The sequence below is a fragment of the Aspergillus heteromorphus genome, assembly GCF_003184545.1.
Source record: "Aspergillus heteromorphus CBS 117.55 chromosome Unknown BO70scaffold_6, whole genome shotgun sequence".
Lineage (NCBI taxonomy): Eukaryota > Fungi > Ascomycota > Eurotiomycetes > Eurotiales > Aspergillaceae > Aspergillus > Aspergillus heteromorphus.
The window spans coordinates 154,216-173,356 of NW_020290411.1; the positions used below are offsets into that span (position 1 = coordinate 154,216).

The 19,141-nt window shown below is 55.1% G+C and overlaps 5 protein-coding genes across 5 annotated transcripts; 4 read left to right on the plus strand and 1 right to left on the minus strand.

Moving 5' to 3' along the window:
* Positions 1-50: 50 nt before the first annotated feature.
* On the plus strand, positions 51-5,579 carry BO70DRAFT_332271 (P-loop containing nucleoside triphosphate hydrolase protein; the record flags this gene model as incomplete). The annotated part of the gene is made up of 16 exons (XM_025540909.1): positions 51-260; positions 320-842; positions 895-1,133; positions 1,181-1,460; positions 1,508-1,741; positions 1,791-2,524; positions 2,570-2,732; positions 2,801-3,136; positions 3,187-3,310; positions 3,357-3,428; positions 3,478-3,528; positions 3,577-3,641; positions 3,698-4,316; positions 4,369-4,452; positions 4,510-4,887; positions 4,993-5,579. The coding sequence occupies 16 exons, from the start codon at positions 51-53 to the stop codon at positions 5,243-5,245; spliced, it is 4,365 nt and encodes a 1,454-aa protein (XP_025401314.1). The 3' UTR covers positions 5,246-5,579.
* Positions 5,580-5,719: 140 nt separating this feature from the next.
* BO70DRAFT_332273 (alpha/beta fold hydrolase) lies at positions 5,720-6,631 on the plus strand (the record flags this gene model as incomplete). The annotated part of the gene is made up of 1 exon (XM_025540910.1): positions 5,720-6,631. The coding sequence occupies one exon, from the start codon at positions 5,720-5,722 to the stop codon at positions 6,629-6,631; it is 912 nt and encodes a 303-aa protein (XP_025401315.1).
* Positions 6,632-8,021: 1,390 nt separating this feature from the next.
* On the plus strand, positions 8,022-14,542 carry BO70DRAFT_421111 (beta subunit of fatty acid synthase; the record flags this gene model as incomplete). Its single annotated transcript, XM_025547527.1, has 5 exons — positions 8,022-13,200; positions 13,247-13,735; positions 13,782-13,897; positions 13,968-14,393; positions 14,471-14,542. The coding sequence occupies 5 exons, from the start codon at positions 8,022-8,024 to the stop codon at positions 14,540-14,542; spliced, it is 6,282 nt and encodes a 2,093-aa protein (XP_025401316.1).
* A 518-nt stretch (positions 14,543-15,060) lies between these two features.
* Positions 15,061-16,106, minus strand: BO70DRAFT_427379 (acyl-CoA thioesterase; the record flags this gene model as incomplete). The annotated part of the gene is made up of 2 exons (XM_025547879.1): positions 15,868-16,106; positions 15,061-15,783 (listed from the first exon to the last, which is right to left on the minus strand). Exons 1-2 carry the CDS (start codon positions 15,979-15,981, stop codon positions 15,061-15,063), a joined length of 837 nt encoding a protein of 278 aa, XP_025401317.1. The 5' UTR covers positions 15,982-16,106.
* Positions 16,107-17,392: 1,286 nt separating this feature from the next.
* Positions 17,393-18,961, plus strand: BO70DRAFT_369456 (inositol-3-phosphate synthase; the record flags this gene model as incomplete). Its single annotated transcript, XM_025544681.1, has 1 exon — positions 17,393-18,961. One exon carries the CDS (start codon positions 17,393-17,395, stop codon positions 18,959-18,961), a length of 1,569 nt encoding a protein of 522 aa, XP_025401318.1.
* Between the last annotated feature and the right edge of the window lie 180 nt (positions 18,962-19,141).

A 19,141-nucleotide genomic window follows, 5' to 3' on the forward strand; every position in this document is an offset into this window, starting at 1 on the left:
CCGATGGCCCATGTCCGCTCCAGCTCCTTAGCAAAGCAGGAGAAGTCACGATGAACTGCTCCTTTGCCTCCGAGGATGTCTTCGGGCCTCAGGCCCCGAAGTGTTATGGCGGGTACGACTTTACGCTGTTGTTTGAGGAGTCGGTGATGACGATTGGCCCGATCGGGCTTCTCCTCCTGTTTCTATGCCCGAGGGTGTTCTTTCTCTATCGAAAGTCGGTACGAGATGGGAGTAATGATGGCGCACTGCTGCGGAAGCATGTACGTTGTATAACAGGTCTTTTACATATCTGGGGTTGGTATAGCTAACCGTGTTTCAGATCAGCTATGGGTGGTTTGCCGCTATCCAGACTGCTGTCCTAGTATCATGGTCTTCAGACAACGAGCCAACCACACGCACAACGATACCAGCTGCGGTGCTTAGCTTGGTCGTCGCACTTGCGCTCAGTGTCGCATCGTACCTTGAACATACGCGCACTATCCAGCCCCCGCTCCTCATCGAAATTTACCTCCTCTTTACCGTCGCCTTTGACGCAGTTAGACTTCGGACATTGTGGGGGTTGGGATTCCACGGCAACATCTTCAGGCTATTGACTATATCCATCGTGTGGAAGGCAGTGCTGTTAGTGCAGGAGGCCTGGCCACGAACCCTTGATGCACCCGAACGGTTATACAGTCCCGAGGAGAAGGCCGGGTGGATCAACCGACGCATGTTCTGGTGGGTAAACCCGTTGCTCCTCTTGGGTTCGAAGAAGGATCTTCAGGCGGACGATCTATTCAGCCTGAACCGAAGCCTTCAGTCGCAAACGAGCTCGACAAGCTTTTCGCAAAAGTGGCAGACTGGTATGTGTTCCTATCATATATCACATATCGGGATGGCTCTGACCGTGCGCAGCAAACCCCAAGTTGAAGGAGAAGAAGAACGGGCTCATGTATGCCCTTGCATGGGAGTACCGATGGGTTCTTCTGACAGCCGTCCTTCCGCGATTGTTTTATACGGCCTTCACTTTCACTCAACCATACATGATCGACGCGGTGATACGGTACATTGAAAAGGCCTCCGCCCACAAGGCGAACCGGAATGATGGGTATGGTCTACTAGGTGCATACATTCTGGACTATATTGGTTTGGGGGTAGGTTGCTTAAGTCCTTGCTGGTACACTGGCGCTAATGGCTTCAGATTGCCGAGGCGTGCTACCAGCATATCACGTATCGCACGATAGTACTGATGCGCGGGTGTCTTGTGCCACTCATATACGAGAAGACGCTCTCCCTGGATCCGAAGACCGCGGAGGAGTTTGCCCCGGTAACTCTGATGAGCGCGGATATCGAGAAGATCGCATTCGGGATGCGATACATGCACGAGGCGTGGGGGAATGTGGTTGAGATTGCGTTGGCGTTGTGGTTGCTGTATCATGAGCTTAACTATGGAGGGCTGAGTCCGATTCTCATTGCAATAAGTATGTGGTTGAGTTTGCAATACATGGAGCCGGCTGACATTGTCTAGTCTGTGGAGCGACTGCAGCGACAATGGCGCCAGCTGTCGGCCGTCGCCAGGCGACATGGGTGCAGGGCATACAGAAGCGAATCGACGTCACGACATACATGATCAACTCGATGAAAAGTCTCAAGCTGGAGGGTCTGACGCCGTGGTTCATGGACTTCGTGCAGAAGCTCCGGCTAGAGGAGATTGGCTACGCGAATAGATTCCGATCATTCTTGATTTACGCCGTCAGTTTGTGTCAGTATATACCCCTCTCCGAGTTATTCTTTGTTGCTGACATGGGCAGCGTTTGGAACATCGGTCATATCACCTGTGGTCGGGTTCGGCATATTTATTGCGTTGTCGCGATCGGACAATGGGGCTGAGTTGACTACAGCAAGGGCATTTACTACTCTCTCGCTCTTTACGGTCCTCCAAAACCCGATGTCCATGCTTCTTCAAGCCGTTCCCAATCTTATCTCTGCCGTTGGCTCGCTCGAACGAATCCGAGTCTTCTTAATGACTGAGGATACCAAGGTAGTCGGCTTCCTGAGCTCCTTCACCTCCGAACAAACTCTTTTTCCCGAGATGGACAACCTTCGCGACGTGGAAATGAAGGAAGGCGAAATGCATGAAGCTGTGGTGGCCCAGAACTGGAGTGTGGGATGGACCCCGACCCGGGATCCGGTTATCAAGCGCATGACGTTCAAAATCCGGCCGTCTTCACTCACGATCATCACGGGACCCACGGGATGTGGCAAGTCGACGTTGTTGGCTGGACTTCGGGGCGAGACTCCCGTTACGAAGGGCTACATGAAGTGCCGGTATCCGTTCGCTGCTTTTTGCAGTCAGGACCCGTGGTTGCAGAACGGTACTATCTTGAGCAATATCCTTGGCCCGTCGCCGTACGAGCCCCGCTGGTTTCGCGAGGTCACACAGGCCTCTGGTTTGAGGCAGGACCTTAGGTTGATGCCGCTAGGCGCTCAGACTGTAGTTGGGAGCAAGGGGTTGTCGCTAAGTGGGGGGCAGAAGCATCGTGTGGTGAGTGGAAAGTGCTCTATGATCGTTACTGGCTAATATGGGTAGGCATTGGCGAGAGCACTCTATTCCAGGCAACCGTTGCTGTTGCTGGACGATATATTTAGCGGGTTTGATGCCGACACCGAAAAGCTGGTCATAGCGCGGTTGTTTGGTGAGGCAGGGTTTTGCAGGAAGCATAATCTGACTACTATCCTTGCAACTCATTCAGGTTTGCCTCCAAAGCTTTCGTTACACACGTTTATCGCCTAGTATGGTGCGGGCAACTGACTTCCATAGCTCGCCTCGCGTCCTCTGCGGACTACACCATCACCCTCGATAGCAAAGTCCACTTCTCCGAGAAGGAGGGTTCCATAGTATCGAGCTTACCGGGCCCCAGCACGCACGATCTCTTATTCGAGCCCACACTAAATGAGGCGAGAATGAGCTGGATCGTCAGACAATCCAACCCTGACGTGCCGCACGAACTCGCAGCACAGCTGGAGACCTCCGACGCCAGTCGACGAACCGGAGATGTGACTATCTACAAATACTACCTGAACATGGTTGGTCCGTTCAACTCGGTAGTTTTCTTTGGTGCCGTGACGGTCTTCACGTTCAGTCTTGCCTTCCCGAGTACGTAAACCAATCCATATATCCTGTGGGCCAGCTCTGATAATCACCAGGTGTGTGGGTCCAGTGGTGGGCTGCTGCGAACGAGAAGCATCCGTACCAAGACCTCGGCAGGTGGCTGGGTGTTTATGCCTTCTTAGCGGTCATGGCGGAGTTGTCGCTGTTTTTGGGATGCTGATAAGTCTTCCTATTCTTCTCGCACGGCTAGTACTGACGTTAGTACGCATATGATGAGCAACATGATACCCCGGGCGTCGAGAAAGCTACATAAAATTCTCTTACGCACGGTGCTAAAGTGAGCGATATCTATGACTCGACACCTGCCATTTCCTGACATATAATAGTGCACCGATATCCTTCTTCCACTCCACCGACTCCGGTGTGACCACGAACAAGTAAGGAGCTTGTCGGGATGCAATGTTCGTTACTTACACCTACAACAGATTCAGCCAGGACATGCAGTTGGTGGACATGGAATTGCCCCTTGCCCTTGTGGAGACTAGTGTTGGTACGTCGAAACCTCTACTATCCCATGCCGGCCGACATCCGCTAACAAAGGACAAGCCCTCACATCCGCAATCGCGCAGCTTCTGATCGTTTTCGTGACCGGAAAGTATCTCGCCGCCATCACACCAGTCTGCCTAGTAGTTTTCTACTTCCTACAGAAATTCTACCTTCGGACGTCCCGCCAGTTGCGGTTCATGGAACTCGAGGCCAAATCTCCGCTTTATTCCAATTTCATGGAAACGGTCAACGGCCTGGTGACCATTCGCGCCTTTGGGTGGCAGGCTAACTTCTTCGATAATATCTGTGGGCTGACGGATGCGTCGCAACGGCCATATTATTTGTTGTTCGTTATCCAACGATGGCTCACCCTTGTGTTGGATATGGTTGTGGCCGGTATGGCGACGTTGATTGTCGGTATTGCTGTCGGGGTTCCGGGGTCCATTGGGGCTGGGTCGGCTGGTCTGGGCTTGCTCAACATCATTAGCCTGAGCGAGAGCTTGAAGCAGCTGATCTCCAATTGGACAGTCCTGGAGACTTCGATTGGGGCTGTGTCTCGTGTGAGACAATTCCAGGAAGATGTCCAGCCTGAAGACAGACATGACGGATACATTGAAACCCCGCCGCGTTGGCCGGAGAGGGGAGATATCAGGTTCTTCAATGTCTCTGCTTCCTACAGGTATGTATTGATGAAACAACATGTAGTTTCCTTGCTAATGTGAGGTGCATAGGCCCGATAGCCCGCCCGTCCTGAACGACGTCACCTTATCAATTGCAGCCGGAGAGAAGGTCGCTATTTGCGGCCCGAGTGGGAGGTAATTCCCCCTTCGTCCTATATTATATCTGACGGGGGAGTCTGACCCATTCTACAGTGGAAAGAGCTCGTTAGTCCAGCTCCTCTTCAGACTTCTTGAACCCGACAACGGTCATATCACTGTCGATGGTCTTGACATTAGCTCGATTGCCTGTCAGGATATACGCTCCTCCCTTTCGTGTATCTCACAATCAGTCACAATCCTCCCCGGCACCGTACGACAGAATGTGGACCCTTTGGGAAATGCCTCCGATGAGGATGTGATGCATGTGTTAAGAGAAGTCAAATTGTGGGACATTGTCACCGGACAACTTGGTGGTCTTGATGGGAAGGTCCAGGAAGAGAGCTTCTCGCAGGGGCAGAAGCAACTCCTGCGTCTGGCTGCAGCTATGCTGAGGAGGAGCAACGTCGTTGTTCTGGACGAAGCTACCAGCAGGTGCGATACCCTTTCTTCCATTTTCTCTCTTCATCTCCCTTGCTTCCCCTTTCATGGCTCCCGGGTCACATCGAGACAGCCAAGCTAACAATCCTTGTTGGATAGCGTCGACCCCGAGACCGACGCCCTCATGCAGCGCCTGATTCGTACCGCGTTTGCAGGCTGCACGATAATCGCCGTCGCCCATCGCCTACATACTGTGCTCGACTTCGACAAAATTGTGGCTATCCAGAGCGGTCGCATCGTTGAGTACGGGCCCCCGGATGAGTTGTTGAAGAAGAAGGGCCTATTCAGCCAGCTTTACGGACGGAGCAACCCCACTAAAGAGGATCCTGAAACATCGTGGCTGAAGATTTGAACTTGATATTTTTCCGGTCGTTACATGAATTTACAGTTGATGGCGTTGGGTGTGGTGTGGTGGCTCTAATGTAATGTGGATAGACTGCATCTTACTTGAACATATATTGCGAAACGGCGATGCATTATCAGTCTTTTGTTTGCATGATGTCACGGTGTTGTTGTCTGTCTTTTCCGAGTTATTTCCATCGTGATAGATATCGGTGTGTCTTTCCACTGACTTGGATGAGTGTGTTCACTCCCGGAATTAATTCCACCAGAATTCCAAATACTTGTCCATGTTCACTAATCACCAACTCCGGCCACCTGTCTTCTTGATGCTTATAAATTTTCTTCCTCTTATATATATATTGTCACCTTTGGGGGGAGGAAATAAATAGCTCTAGTTCCATGAGGTCTTTCTTAAGTTACACTGCATATCCGCGCCTACTTATCCAAGACCTTCCCGCCGAGATTATATATAACCCCAACCACGATGGAGTCGCACTTCTTCGACGTCTCCCCCGAGACCAAAATCCACTACAACATTACCCGAGCATCATCCAGCCCATCCCCTCTCCTCGTCTTCATCCACTACTGGGGCGGTTCCAGCATGACCTGGCACAAACAAACCTCCCCGACCTCCCCCCACTCCCTCAGCAAAGCCTACAACACGCTCTCCGTCGACCTCCGCGGCTGGGGACAATCAACGGGCCCTACTGAAGGCGCCACCGCCAGAGACTACTCCATCCTGCACATGGCCTCCGACATCGTCGCCCTCCTCACCCACCTCACCACCTCCCCCCCAACAACCACCCTCTTCAAACACGGCCTCATCCTAATCGGCCACTCTATGGGCGCCAAAGTCGCCCTAGCCACCCTGTCCACCCTCCCAACCAACCTCCTCACCCTCACCACCGGCCTCGTCCTGCTCGCCCCCGCACCACCCACCCCCCTCATCCTGCCCCCCGAAATGGCCTCCCAGCAACGCCTCGCCTACAGCACCCCCTCCTCCGTGCACTGGACAATCACCAACGTCCTCTCCAGCGCCTCCAGCCTCTCCGACACCGACATCAAAACAATAACCGCATCCAGCACCTCCGCCCACCCCCTAGCCCGCGACGGGTGGATTCTGCACGGGATGCAAGATGATATCACCCCGGAAATCGACGCGCTCAGTGCGCAACTGCAGCTGACAGGACGAAGGATGCGCGTGAGTGTCCTGGCGGGCGAGTTGGATGTAGTGGAGCAGAAGGAGCGGGTAGAGAGGGAGGTGGTGCAGATGCTTCGCAACAGGGGGTTTGAGGTTAGGTTTGAGGTGTTGACGGGTGTTAGGCATTTGATTCCGTTGGAGAGTCCGGAGGGGGTCGTGAGGGGGATTGAGGGGGTGCAGGTGTCGGGGAGGTGAGGGGGTCTTTTCGCGGTGGTGATGTCAGATCTGTTGGTTTGGGTTGGTTTGGGGGTTGGGGGGGATGGCATCATCGGTATGGGATAGGGCTAGCAGGGGTAGTAGTTACAGGAGAGAGATGATGTCATCGTTTTGATGGGGGGAGTTTGAGATTATGTTAGTTATGTTGTGCTGTTTGATTCCAAAGCACAGGGGCAAATTGTTAAGCCGGCAATAATATCAAAAGATGAGATGGCTGATAATCAGCTCCCGGAGATCGGCGCCGACCGCCGAAATGAGCGAGGCTGTATCTGGTCAGGGCTGCCGTGCCGCAATACGACCCGGTGGAAATTTCATCCGCAGATCCAGGGGAAACGGAATAGATCAGCGAGGCGAGTCGAGGCGAGGCGTGGACATGTACAGTTCGTGATGAAGGGAGTCCAATCGGCCACGTGGGAAGCGATTGGCAGAGGGCTAAGCCTGTGCCCCGACCAATAGCGATGTGTAGGAAGTCTTCAGGGAAAAGCTATTTGGAGAAGGAGGCGTAAAAGGCCTCGGAAATAAAGCCCTCCTAGCGGCTGGAGTCGACCGTTCGAAAGCCTCGCGGACCCTTCCATAAACGTGTGTGCCACGTTCTCCAAGACAGGGGTGCTTGGCGTTGGGGCCGGAATGTTCCAGGAGGAGGGGGGTGTTCAACAGGGGGATGCATCCTTGCGCCACGCCGTATGGTGAGACGATACATCGACTCGACTCCATCTGACGGTGACAGTGACAGCAGCACGGTCAATGGGCAGGGCGGGTGCAGAGTAACGCCCGACATCAGGGCGCGTTAGTATCATCGAAGGATGCGAGGCGATGGTCGCCGCTGTCATTGGCGGATCTCCCGGGCGGGATCGGAGTTCCTGGCTGTCCGGCTTTTCCGCGGGTTCCGGGCCCTTGATAGGCTGGTGCTGGGGATGGGGGTTGACCGCGCCCCACAGACTGTACGGTACGCTGTCAGGTACAGGTGGTATTCTGGTATGAAATACCACGATACATTATTTCAGACAATACAGTCCGTCATAACATACGTCCGTCATGACATACATACAGTTCTTCATCAACATCACGTACAGTAAGTATGTACATCTTTCTCCGCCGTGTTGCATCCTGCAACCTGCATATTTACGCTGCAGGGGAGCTCTCGTGTTCCTGGTGGCTTCGACACAGCTGAGCCATGCGACCTCCCGACTCAGGCCTCCGATCCTGCCCCCGCTCCGTTGCGTTGCGGTGACTCCATTGCTCCGGGCTTATCTCCCGACGAGGAGGAGGGGGAGGAGGAGGAGTGGTGTGATATAACACATGGGCAGACATCTGTCTCGAGTCCCATCTCCTAGATTCAATTCTAGTCTCTCTCTACACATAGTCCATCATGACGGGCATCAAGACCCCTTTGTCGAGCTTGGGCTCCGAGTTCGCGGGCCTCACTCCTGAGATCTCTCGACCGTCCTCAGTCGCCGGCGACAAACGGTCGTTGGTCGCCAGCTATGAGTCCGTCGACACGCGAATCACTCTTGCTGCATCACAGTTTGCCGTTGGCAGCCAGCTGTGGAAGCAGTTCTCAGAGGGGCTGCCCTCCTCCACACCAGTGAATGACATCTCCATCAAGGAAGGCCTCGTCGCCGAGTTCATTCACTTCTGCACCACTCGCTCCAGCGACGACACAGACATCGACGACGCGGCCACAACACTCCACTTCCTCGAGACCCTGCTAGACGCCTTCGAGCAAGACTGCCTCGGCGGAAACGATGTCCACGCCGCCGTATCCAACCGCGACATCCAGCAAAAGAGCCCCATCATCAAGACATACTTCGCGGCCATGGGCGCCCTCAGTCGCAAACCAAGACACCAGCGATCCCTCCTCCTGCAATCTGCCACCGATGGCCCATCACGCATCTACGCCCTGTTTGGCGGCCAAGGCAACGATGAGAAATACTTCGACGACTTGAAGGAGACTTACCATACATACACAGATATCCTCCGACGCTGGGTGTTCTCTGGAGCTCGTCTACTTCAAGACCTTGCTGCCAAGCCAGATGTCAAGAGACATTTCAGGAGTGGATTCTCACTCATGGATTGGCTGGAGAAGCCCGGGTCCGAGCCTGAATCCTCCTACCTGCTCTCTGCCCCGGTCAGCATGCCCCTGATCGGTCTGCTGCAGATCTGCCACTTTATCGTGGCATGCCAGACCATGGGCCTCTCACCTCGCGAGATGCACGCGCATCTATCCGGCGTGACGGGTCATTCACAAGGTATCGTCCTCGCCATGGTGACTTCCATCTCCGACACCTGGGAGGATTTCCATCGATATGCCCTCGATGCCCTCCGGATCCTCTTCTACATTGCCTGCCGCAGCCATGAGACGTACCCGCCCCAGTTCATCCCGGAGTCGATCCGTCAGGATGCCGAAGACAACGGAGAAGGTGCACTGAGTCCCATGCTGCGGGTACGCAACCTCAGATACGGCCAGCTACAGAAGATCATCGACAAGGTCAACAGCTACCTTCCGACTGAGTCCCATGTGGCCGTCTCGCTCTTCAACGGGCCTACGAACCTGGTCGTGGCAGGTCCCCCACTCAGTCTGTACGGGCTGAGTCGCCACCTGCGCGGCCTGAAGCCGTCCAAGACAAGCAGGGAAGCCCAGATGGCCGCCAGCAAGCGACGACCCAAGATCGACCACCGCTTCCTCCCCATCACGGCACCCTTCCACAGCACGTATCTGGAAGAAGTCACCGCAATGGTCGTCCATGATCTCGGCGACCTGAACATCACCGGCGACCAGCTCCGCATCCCGCTGTACGCCACGACCGATGGCCATGATATGCGCATCCATGCCGACCGCAACCTCATCCCGGAGATCGTGCGCATGATTGCCCACGAGCCAGTGCACTGGGAGAAAGCGACCGCCTTCCCGGAAGCCACCCACATGATTGACTTCGGACCGGGGGGAAGTGCCGGCGTGGGAGTCGCGACAATGCACAACAAGGCGGGCCAGGGGGTGCGACTCATCCTGGGCGCCTCGATGAGGCAGAGCGAGGAGTACGGCAACAAGGGCGAGCTGTTCAACCATGACCCGGACTACCCTGTCGTCTATGCCGAGAACTGGGCGGAGACGTATAAGCCCCGGTTGACTCGAGATGCGTCGAACGGCGCTATTGTTCAGACCAAGTTCACGGAGCTGCTTGGACTGCCCCCCATCATGGTGGCGGGTATGACGCCCACGACTGTGCCGTGGGACTTTGTCTCCGCGACCATGAATGCCGGATACCACATCGAGCTGGCAGGAGGAGGGTACTACAACAAGGTTGCGATGGAGGAAGCGATCAACAAGATCGTTCACAATGGCGTGCCTGGACGGGGGGTTACGTGCAACATCATCTACGCGAGTCCGAACTCGGTCCGGTGGCAGATCCCCATGCTGCAGGAGCTGCGCGCGAAGGGGGTCCCAATCGATGGGATCGCCATCGGGGCGGGTGTGCCCTCCGTTGACGTGGCGAACGAGTATATCGAGACGCTCGGGCTGAGGCATATTGCGTTCAAGCCGGGGTCTGCCGAGGCGATCCAGCAGGTCATCGACATTGCCCGGGAGAATATGTCGTTCCCGATAATGCTCCAGTGGACTGGTGGGCGGGGAGGAGGTCATCACTCCTATGAGGATTTCCACGAGCCCATCCTGGAGATGTATGCGCGTATCCGGTCATGCAAGAATATCATCCTCGTCGCTGGTAGCGGGTTCGGGGGTGCGGATGATACGCTGCCCTACTTGACTGGTGAATGGACGAAGGCTTTCAATGCCGCTTCGCTGATGCCGTTCGACGGTATCCTGCTTGGTAGCCGGGTCATGACGGTCAAGGAGGCCCACACCAGCATCGAGGCCAAGCAGTTGATCGTGGATATTCCCGGTGTGGACGATGCAGTTTGGGACCAGACGTACACCCGGCCGACGGGAGGAATCATCACTGTTCGGTCCGAGATGGGCGAGCCCATCCACAAGATTGCCACGCGCGGAGTCCTGTTCTGGGCGGAGATGGATCGCACCGTGTTCAGCATTGCCGACAAGACGGCCCGTGTTGCGTTCTTGCAAGAGAACAGGCAGCGAGTTATCGACGGACTGAACAAGGACTTCCAGAAGGTCTGGTTCGGACGGGACGCAAACGGAAATGCGTGCGAGTTGAGCGAGATGACCCTCGCTGGCGTGGTCAAGAGAATGGCTGAGCTGCTCTACGTCAAACACCAAGCGCGGTGGGTGCACCACAGCCTGCAGCAATTGAGCTTCGACTTTCTTCAATGGGTGGAGGATGTTGTCAGCGACTCGACGGATGTTTCCACGCCACGGTTCTGGCTGTCCGTTGAACAAATCCATGAACCGTTTCTGGCGATTGAGAAGTTCCTAACCAGCTATCCCAAGGCCGTCTCGCAGCTGATGGACACGCCCAGCATCCAGATGTTCCTTCACCTGTGTCGGAGACGCGGCCAGAAGCCTGTTCCGTTCATCCCGGTCCTCGATGAAGAGTTTGAAGTGTGGTTCAAGAAGGACTCCCTCTGGCAGTCGGAGGATGTTCAGGCAGTCCCGAGCCAGGATGTTGGCCGAACCTGCATTCTTCATGGGCCCGTGGCAGCCAAACACACAAAGATGGCCGACGAGCCGATCAAGAATCTCCTGGATAGCATTCATGCTCAGTGGGTTAAGGCTCTCATCGAGGGGGGATACGACGAGGACCAGCCCCAGACGCCCTTGACTGAGGATGGAATGGCCGAACTGCCCAGCGAGATCTCTCTCACCAGAACCTACGAGCCCCTGGCGCTCGACGAAGAGATGCCTTCTACCGAGGATTGGATGGCACGACTGGCGGGTACGCAGAAAGGCTGGAGACAGACTCTCTTCTGTCAGAAGACGATCGTGCAGGGATACAGCCTTGTCGAAAACCCGATCCAGAGGGTCTTTGCCCCTCGAGAGGGCATCTACGTCGAGGTCGAGGAGAGCACCTCTGCCGAGCAGTGCATCGTCCGGCTCTTCGAGCGATCACCAGACTCTCTAACCCAAACCCCTGTTGTCGAGGTCCGTCTCACGGAGCGAGATCTGATCAAGGCGACCCTCTTCGAGAGCCGAACCTTCACCGGCGCTCCCGCAGGTCTTGAGCTTTTGTTCAGCCATCACCCGGAATTCCCCTTCGCCCCTATCCGGGAAGTCATCTCCGACAAGATTGACAGGGTCAAGGACTTCTACCACCAGCTCTGGTTTGGCGAGCCACTCACCTCTGCCGGGGACTTGTCGCAGGGCGATGTGTTTCACGGTGATGCGGTCACTCTGACGGCTGCTGAGATCAAGGATTTCAGCCACTGCGTCGGCAGACTGTCTGTATCGGGTGTCCGATCCAAGAGTCAGAAGCTGACTGCGCCCATGGACTACGCGATCGTTGTTGCGTGGAAGTCCGTCATGAAGCCCCTGTTTGCGAAGACCATCAGCGGCAATCTCATGAAGCTGGTGCATCTGTCGAACGGATTCCGACAACTGGCCAGCTCGCCCCCGATGCAGGAAGGGGACGTGCTCTCGTCCCGAGCTCATATCCGGGCCATCCTGAACGAAGACTCCGGCAAGATCGTTGAAGTTATCTCCGTCATTAGCCGGGATGGTGCCGACATCTTGGAGATTGTCAGTCGGTTTATGTACCGGGGCAGCTACGACGACTACAACACGGCCTTCCAGCAGCTGAAAGAGCCCAAAGTGGAGCTGCACCTGGCGAGCACCAGAGACGTGGCTGTCCTGCGCTCCAAGCCCTGGTTTACCCCCAACAACCCGGATCTGGATCTCCGAGGCTTCAAACTCACCTTCGAGCTGGAGACCCACGTTCAATTCCAGAGCAAGTCCGTCTACAGCCAGCAGAGATGTTTCGGCGCTGTATTCGGTCGGTCACCGACAGGCGAGACCATCGAGCTGGCCTACGTCAACCACACAATCGGCGTCTCGACCAGCAACCCTATCATGGACTACCTCAAGCGTCACGGAACCCTCGTCGAGCAACCCGTCCTTTTCCAGTCCCCGATTACCCTCGGTGGCGGCGAGATCCAGTTCCACTCACCTTCTTCCAACGAAGAGTACGCCCTCGTCTCAGGGGACTACAACCCTATCCACGTATCTCCAACCTTCGCCGCATACGCAGAACTCCCCGACACAATCACTCACGGCATGCACATGAGCGCCAAGGTGCGTAGTCTGCTCGAGCAGCTCACCTGCCCGGATACATCCCGCGGGTTTTGCAGCTACCAATGTAACTTCGTCGGGATGGTTCTCCCGGGAGACGACGTCGAGTTGGTTCTGCAGCACCTCGGCATGGTCAACGGCCGCAAACTGGTCCATGCGGAGGCCCGTCGCGCGGGGACCGGCGATAAGTTGATCGTGGCTGAGGCCGAGATCGAACAGCCCAGCACGGCCTTCCTGTTTACCGGCCAGGGAAGTCAGGAGAAGGGCATGGGGATGGATCTGTATGCATCCAGTCCTGCGGCGAGGAAGGTGTGGGATCTGGCGGATGCGCATTTCTTGGAAAATTTTGGTGAGTATAATGGCCTTTCTTGTAATAATCTTGCTAATATCCCTAGGTTTCCGCATCACGGACATCGTCCGCAACGATCCGAAGGAACTGAAGATCCACTTCGGAGGCAGTCGAGGCCGTGCCATACGGGAAAACTACATGGCTCTGCGCTGCGAGATGATCCACGCGGACGGACGCACGACATCCGAGAAGATCTTCAAGGATATCACCGAGGAGTCGAAGTCGCACACCTTCCGGTCTAGCGGGGGCCTGCTGTCTTCCACGCAGTTCACCCAGCCCGCATTGACCCTGATGGAGAAGGCCATCATCGAAGACATGAAAGCGAACGGCCTGCTGGCCGATAACTGCAGCTTTGCTGGCCACTCGCTGGGGGAATACTCTGCCTTGACGGCGATCGCGGAGATTATGCCGATCGAGAGTCTGGTGTCGGTGGTTTTCTACCGTGGTCTGACTATGCAGATGGCTGTTGAGCGCGACGAGCAGGGGAGATCTAACTTCTCCATGTGTGCTGTTGATCCGAGCAGACTGTCGAAGAGTATGTCTCTTCCTTCAAACCGATTCTCGTAGCTAACACCCGTCAGCATTCAACGAGGAACGCCTTCGATACCTGGTCGCCCTCGTCGCCAGCGAAACCGGCTGGCTCCTCGAGATCGTCAACTACAACGTGGCCAACTCGCAATACGTCTGCGCGGGAGATGTAAGCCCTCCCCTCCCCCATTCACTCTCCATCTCCATCCCATTGCATAAATCCTAACAATATCCCCCAGCTCCGCGCCCTAGACACCCTATCCAGCCTCATCAACGAACTCAAACGGCGACCCACCGAATTCCAACCCCTCCTAGCCGGAACCCACCCCATCACCACCCACACCTCGACCATCCTCCCTACCCTACACCAATGCGCCAGCGCCTCCAAATCCAAGCCCCAACCCATCCAACTAACCCGGGGGATCGCCACCGTCCCCCTCCGGGGCATCGACGTGCCCTTCCACTCCTCGTTCCTCAGCCCCGGCATCACAGCCTTCCGCGCCTGTCTGTACAAGTACATCGACCGGGAGACGCTGGACGCGGAGCGACTGGTGGGGAAATATATCCCGAATCTGACGGCGAGGCCGTTTGAGGTTACCGAGGAGTATTTTCGGAATGTGTTTCGGTTGACGAAGAGTCCGGTTACTGGGAGGGTTTTGTCTGAGGTGAGTGCCTTTTTTTTTTTAGCTGGGTTGAGACGGTGGTTGATTTGGGTTTGGGCTGGGTGCTGATGTGTTTTTAGTGGAGGGATTATTTGGATGTTGAACGGGGCGTGGAGAGGGTTAAGGGGATGGGGGTGGTTGTGGGGGTTTGATTGGGGGTTTTGAGTGTTGGTTTTGATGGTTGATTCTGCGTATAATTATATACCTCGTTTCGGATTAGGAGTCGGAGTTGGCGGGTTTGATGGGTTGGTATATCGCTTGGTTTCAGATTGGAGTTGATCATTTCATCTTATTTCCGGTGGTTCCATGATCTACTGTTGAATTTGCTTCTGGAATAATATGGTTAGGAATCTCACTCATTACTGCGGTTGGTGTGATTGGTAGAGGGCGTATTCCCTAAATATGAAATTGTGTTATGTGTGTTCGTCTGAGTTGAAGTCGTCGGCGGCAGCACCAACCAAGAGAGGCTGTACTTGGAGTGATCTGAAGGGCATTGTCTCCTGTAATCTCCTTGAAGATTAATGATCAAGGAGAAATTGGGGGTTATATAGTCCAAAGTGGGAGAGTTGTATCGAAAGAGATATTCTATTCCATATCAATCATCTCATCAACATCACCCCCGTCTATACTCTATACGGCCGGACTCATAGCCCACCTCATAGCCCTAACATCAAAACACCCCAATCGCATTCCTATTCCCCCGGAACGTCCCATGCAACGCATCCAGGGCAAGAAACGACTTGGCCACCTCGAGCCCCCTCTTCCGCTCCTCCTCAACCATCTCATACGTCCAGAACCCGTCCCCGTCCCCCTTCCCATCCACCTCAGGCAACAGCCCCGCCTGCATCAACACCTTCTCCGGCGCGACCGAAATCCTCCCCTTCTTAAACACATACCTCGTAATCGCAGACGCCAAAACCCTCTTCTCATCCACATCCCCGGCCCTCCCCATGCCCATCCCTTTCCTTCCCTTCCCCCCCGCCTCAAAAACCACACTCCCCTTCCCTCCCACCTTCACGAAATGACTGACAAAATACAACCACTTCTCATCCCAACACAACACCCTCGTGTGAATCTCATACCGCTGATAAGGCTTAATCTCCCTCTTAAAGACACAAGCAGTCGAGCCGAGGGCAATACCCAGATCCCCGCCCATAAAGCCCAGCGCGAGCTGGTTCTTGAACAGAGTGGCAATCAGGTGCACACGGTTGATGTCCAGGTCGGTGAAGTAGGTGGCGTTGGACTTGTGGAGGTTGTAGTCGATTTCGAGAAGCGGGGACGAGGAGGTGGTTATCACGGGATAGAAGAGGGATTGGGCGCCGTGGGTGGTGATGGAGAGTTTGCGCGCGCGGTGCAGGATGATGTGCTCTTTTAGGCAGTTGAGGAGGCGGATCTGGTTTTGAGGTGTTTAGTCTTAGGGGGTTGGTTCGGGGTTGATTGGGAGGGGAAGATGGGATGGATGGATGGGTGGACGTACATGCCAGACGAAAGGCACGCCTTTCATATTGAGCAGCACGTAGGCGCCTCCTGCCACCAGGAGGGCGTTTTGCCAGGTAAACGAGTCGAGCAGGGATGACATCTCCATATTCATGGTTTCGGCTGGTGGTTCTGAACCGAGTAACGCGTCACTCGAGGATATGTTCGATCACAGCAGCTCAGCTGTGTTTATCCACGTCCAGTCGGGAAAAAAGAGAAGACCAGCAGGGACAGCAGAGATCAAGGACCTGCGAAGACCGGTCAGCATCCGCAGGATCTAGGGTAGTAGCTCCTGCGCAGTCCAGTCGCTCTGCGTAAATGATCATGTGACCGGCCAGACGGCATCTCCGACTCCGAAACAGGATCAGCGAGTTGGTCTCCGATCGTCTCCGACTCCGACCCAACATGAGCTAGTTAGTCCTTCTGGCGTACTGATACGGAATGCTTGCCACGATGGAGACTCGGATCCTTCTGCACGGGCGATGCATGGACCTCGTTGCTGGTGGCTGGTTGGGGGTTCCTCATCGGCGAGCGATTCGCAAAGTTACCGGGGGAGACCCGGTACTGGGTTGATTACCACCGTACTGCTGTAAGTGACCCTCTTACGATGATAACATACATACCATACCTACCATACATACCATACATACCTAACATATATATATCGTACACACATATCATACCAACATCACATACTATACCAGTTTCCAGTCTTCTAGACCTCACATTTACGCGAGTCAGGATCGAATTCCCTGCACGCAGCCTTATCTCAGTCTCGCGTGGCAGCCAAGCCTCGTGGACGTTGCATCAGGGCGGGCGCAGAACTACCGACCATCCTATGAGGACCACAAGGCCAGCCATGTGGCATGAAGCCACAATATCGGGAAAATGAAGACCATCTCACTCCGAGACACCCAGACACACATTGCGTGGTTCATTGATTAGCCTCTGGCCAGGCAGTTCGCGTGGAGAATTGATTGTCCGGGTGGGAAGAAGGGAGCAGAGAGGCGTCCTGGGTGTGCATTCTGCTCGAGTTTATGGAACAGAAGGTAGGGGGGGATGAGGTTGTATATCGAGGAGAATGTGATGAAGGTTACCGAGTATCTGGATGTCGGTTAGAAGCACACATGAGAATACCATGCCGCGGTGAGAAGATGTATAGCCGAGAGGAGCCTCAAGCTGGCGATGATGAATGGCAATATAAATACAATGAGAAATCAGTAGCTAAATGACTTCTCATCATCATCATCATCATCATCATCAACTCCAGTTCCATTCATCGTCTGTATACTCAATTCACCACTATCTATTCACTTGGACTCACAGAGTCCTCTACCGCCAAAACGTTTGCCAATCTTCTCAACTCGTACGAAAACCGCACAGAAATCCCCTGTATAGCACGCAACTGACATGCCCAGGTCCCACCACCCCTTCCAAAGCCCTTCTCGCCTTGGCGGAGCATCGGCTTTACTACCCTCTCGACGTCCTTAAGTCCCATCACAATGGCTCCCTCATTCAGCTCCACCATGACCACGGGTCCTACCCCAGGCGGTTCCAACCTGCCAGTGAAAGTCCACTCACCCAACGTGTCTTACACCCAGGACTACATCCGCACGCACGCAACCCACCGGGGAACCAAAGTAACCCAAGGCGATACCGGGCTGACCGCGACCCCGTACGAAAAGTCGTACGAGTTCCAGATCGCGCACCAGGTGCCCCGCGTGGGTGTCATGCTGGTCGGTCTGGGCGGAAACAACGGCACGACAGTGACGGCAGGGATCATCGCCAATCGGGCGAAGCTCAGCTGGGCGACACGCGAAGGCACCCAGACAGCCAACTATTATGGGTCTCTCTTGATGGGGTCAACCATCAAGCTGGGAGTGGATCCGGAGACGGGTCTCGACGTGAACATCCCCTTCCATGACATCCTGCCCATGGTTCACCCGAACGACCTCGTCGTGGGGGGGTGGGACATCAGCTCGGTGAATTTAGCCGATGCTGCAGACCGTGCGGGTGTCCTTGAGCCCACCCTGAAGGACCAGATCCGCAAGGAGCTTGCTGCCATCCGCCCCCTGCCCAGCATCTACTATCCCGACTTCATTGCCGCGAATCAGGGCGCGCGCGCGGACAATGTGCTCGAGGGGAGCAAGGCTTGCATGGCACATGTGGACCGCATTCGTCACGATATACGCGCGTTCAAGGCCAACCACAGCCTCGATTCAGTCATTGTGCTCTGGACTGCGAACACGGAGCGCTACGCCGATATTATCCCGGGGGTGAACCAAACTGCCGAGCAACTGCTGCGGGCGATTGAGGACGGACACGAGGAGGTCTCGCCCTCGACCGTCTTCGCTGTGGCGAGTATCCTCGAGAAGGCCCCGTTCATCAACGGGTCTCCGCAGAATACGTTCGTTCCTGGCGTGGTCGATCTCGCGACCCAACACAAAGCTTACATTGGTGGAGATGACTTCAAATCTGGCCAGACGAAGATGAAAGCGGCGCTGGTGGAGTTCCTCGTGAATGCCGGGATCCGGGTGAAATCGATCGCCAGTTACAACCACCTCGGTAATAACGACGGATACAACCTGAGCGCGCCGGCGCAGTTCCGGTCGAAGGAGATCTCCAAGTCCAATGTCGTCGACGACATGGTGGCTGCCAATACGGTGCTTTACAAGCCCGGGGAGCATCCAGATCATACGGTTGTCATCAAGTATCTCCCCGCGGTGGGAGATAACAAGCGCGCGTTGGATGAATACTATGCCGATATCTTCCTCGGTGGACACCAGACCATCAGCATCTTCAACGTGTGCGAGGACTCGCTGCTGGCCTCGCCGCTGATTCTTGACCTGGTCATTCTGACCGAGATGCTGACCCGCATCTCGTGGCGTGAATTGGACGGGTCTCCGTCTGAGTTCCAGGGTTTCCATAGTGTGCTGAGCCTCTTGAGTTACATGCTCAAGGCTCCTATCACTCCGCCAGGCGTGCCCGTCGTTAATGCACTGGGTAAGCAGCGCTCAGCTCTGACTAATTTCTTTCGCATGGTGATTGGGTTGGAGCCGGAGTCGGAAGTGTCGCTGGAGCAGAGGCTGCCTTAGGGCTGGGTAGATGGGCTCTCGTGTTGTTGATTATTCTTTTCTTTTGTCGGGCTGTCCTGATTCAACATCAGTAACGTCTCTAGTCTCGTCTCGTATTGCTCTTTAGTCTTGCTGTATTAGACTTTTATATTCTTTTTATTCTATAGCTCAAATGAGGTTTCTTCTGAATTGACTTTCTTC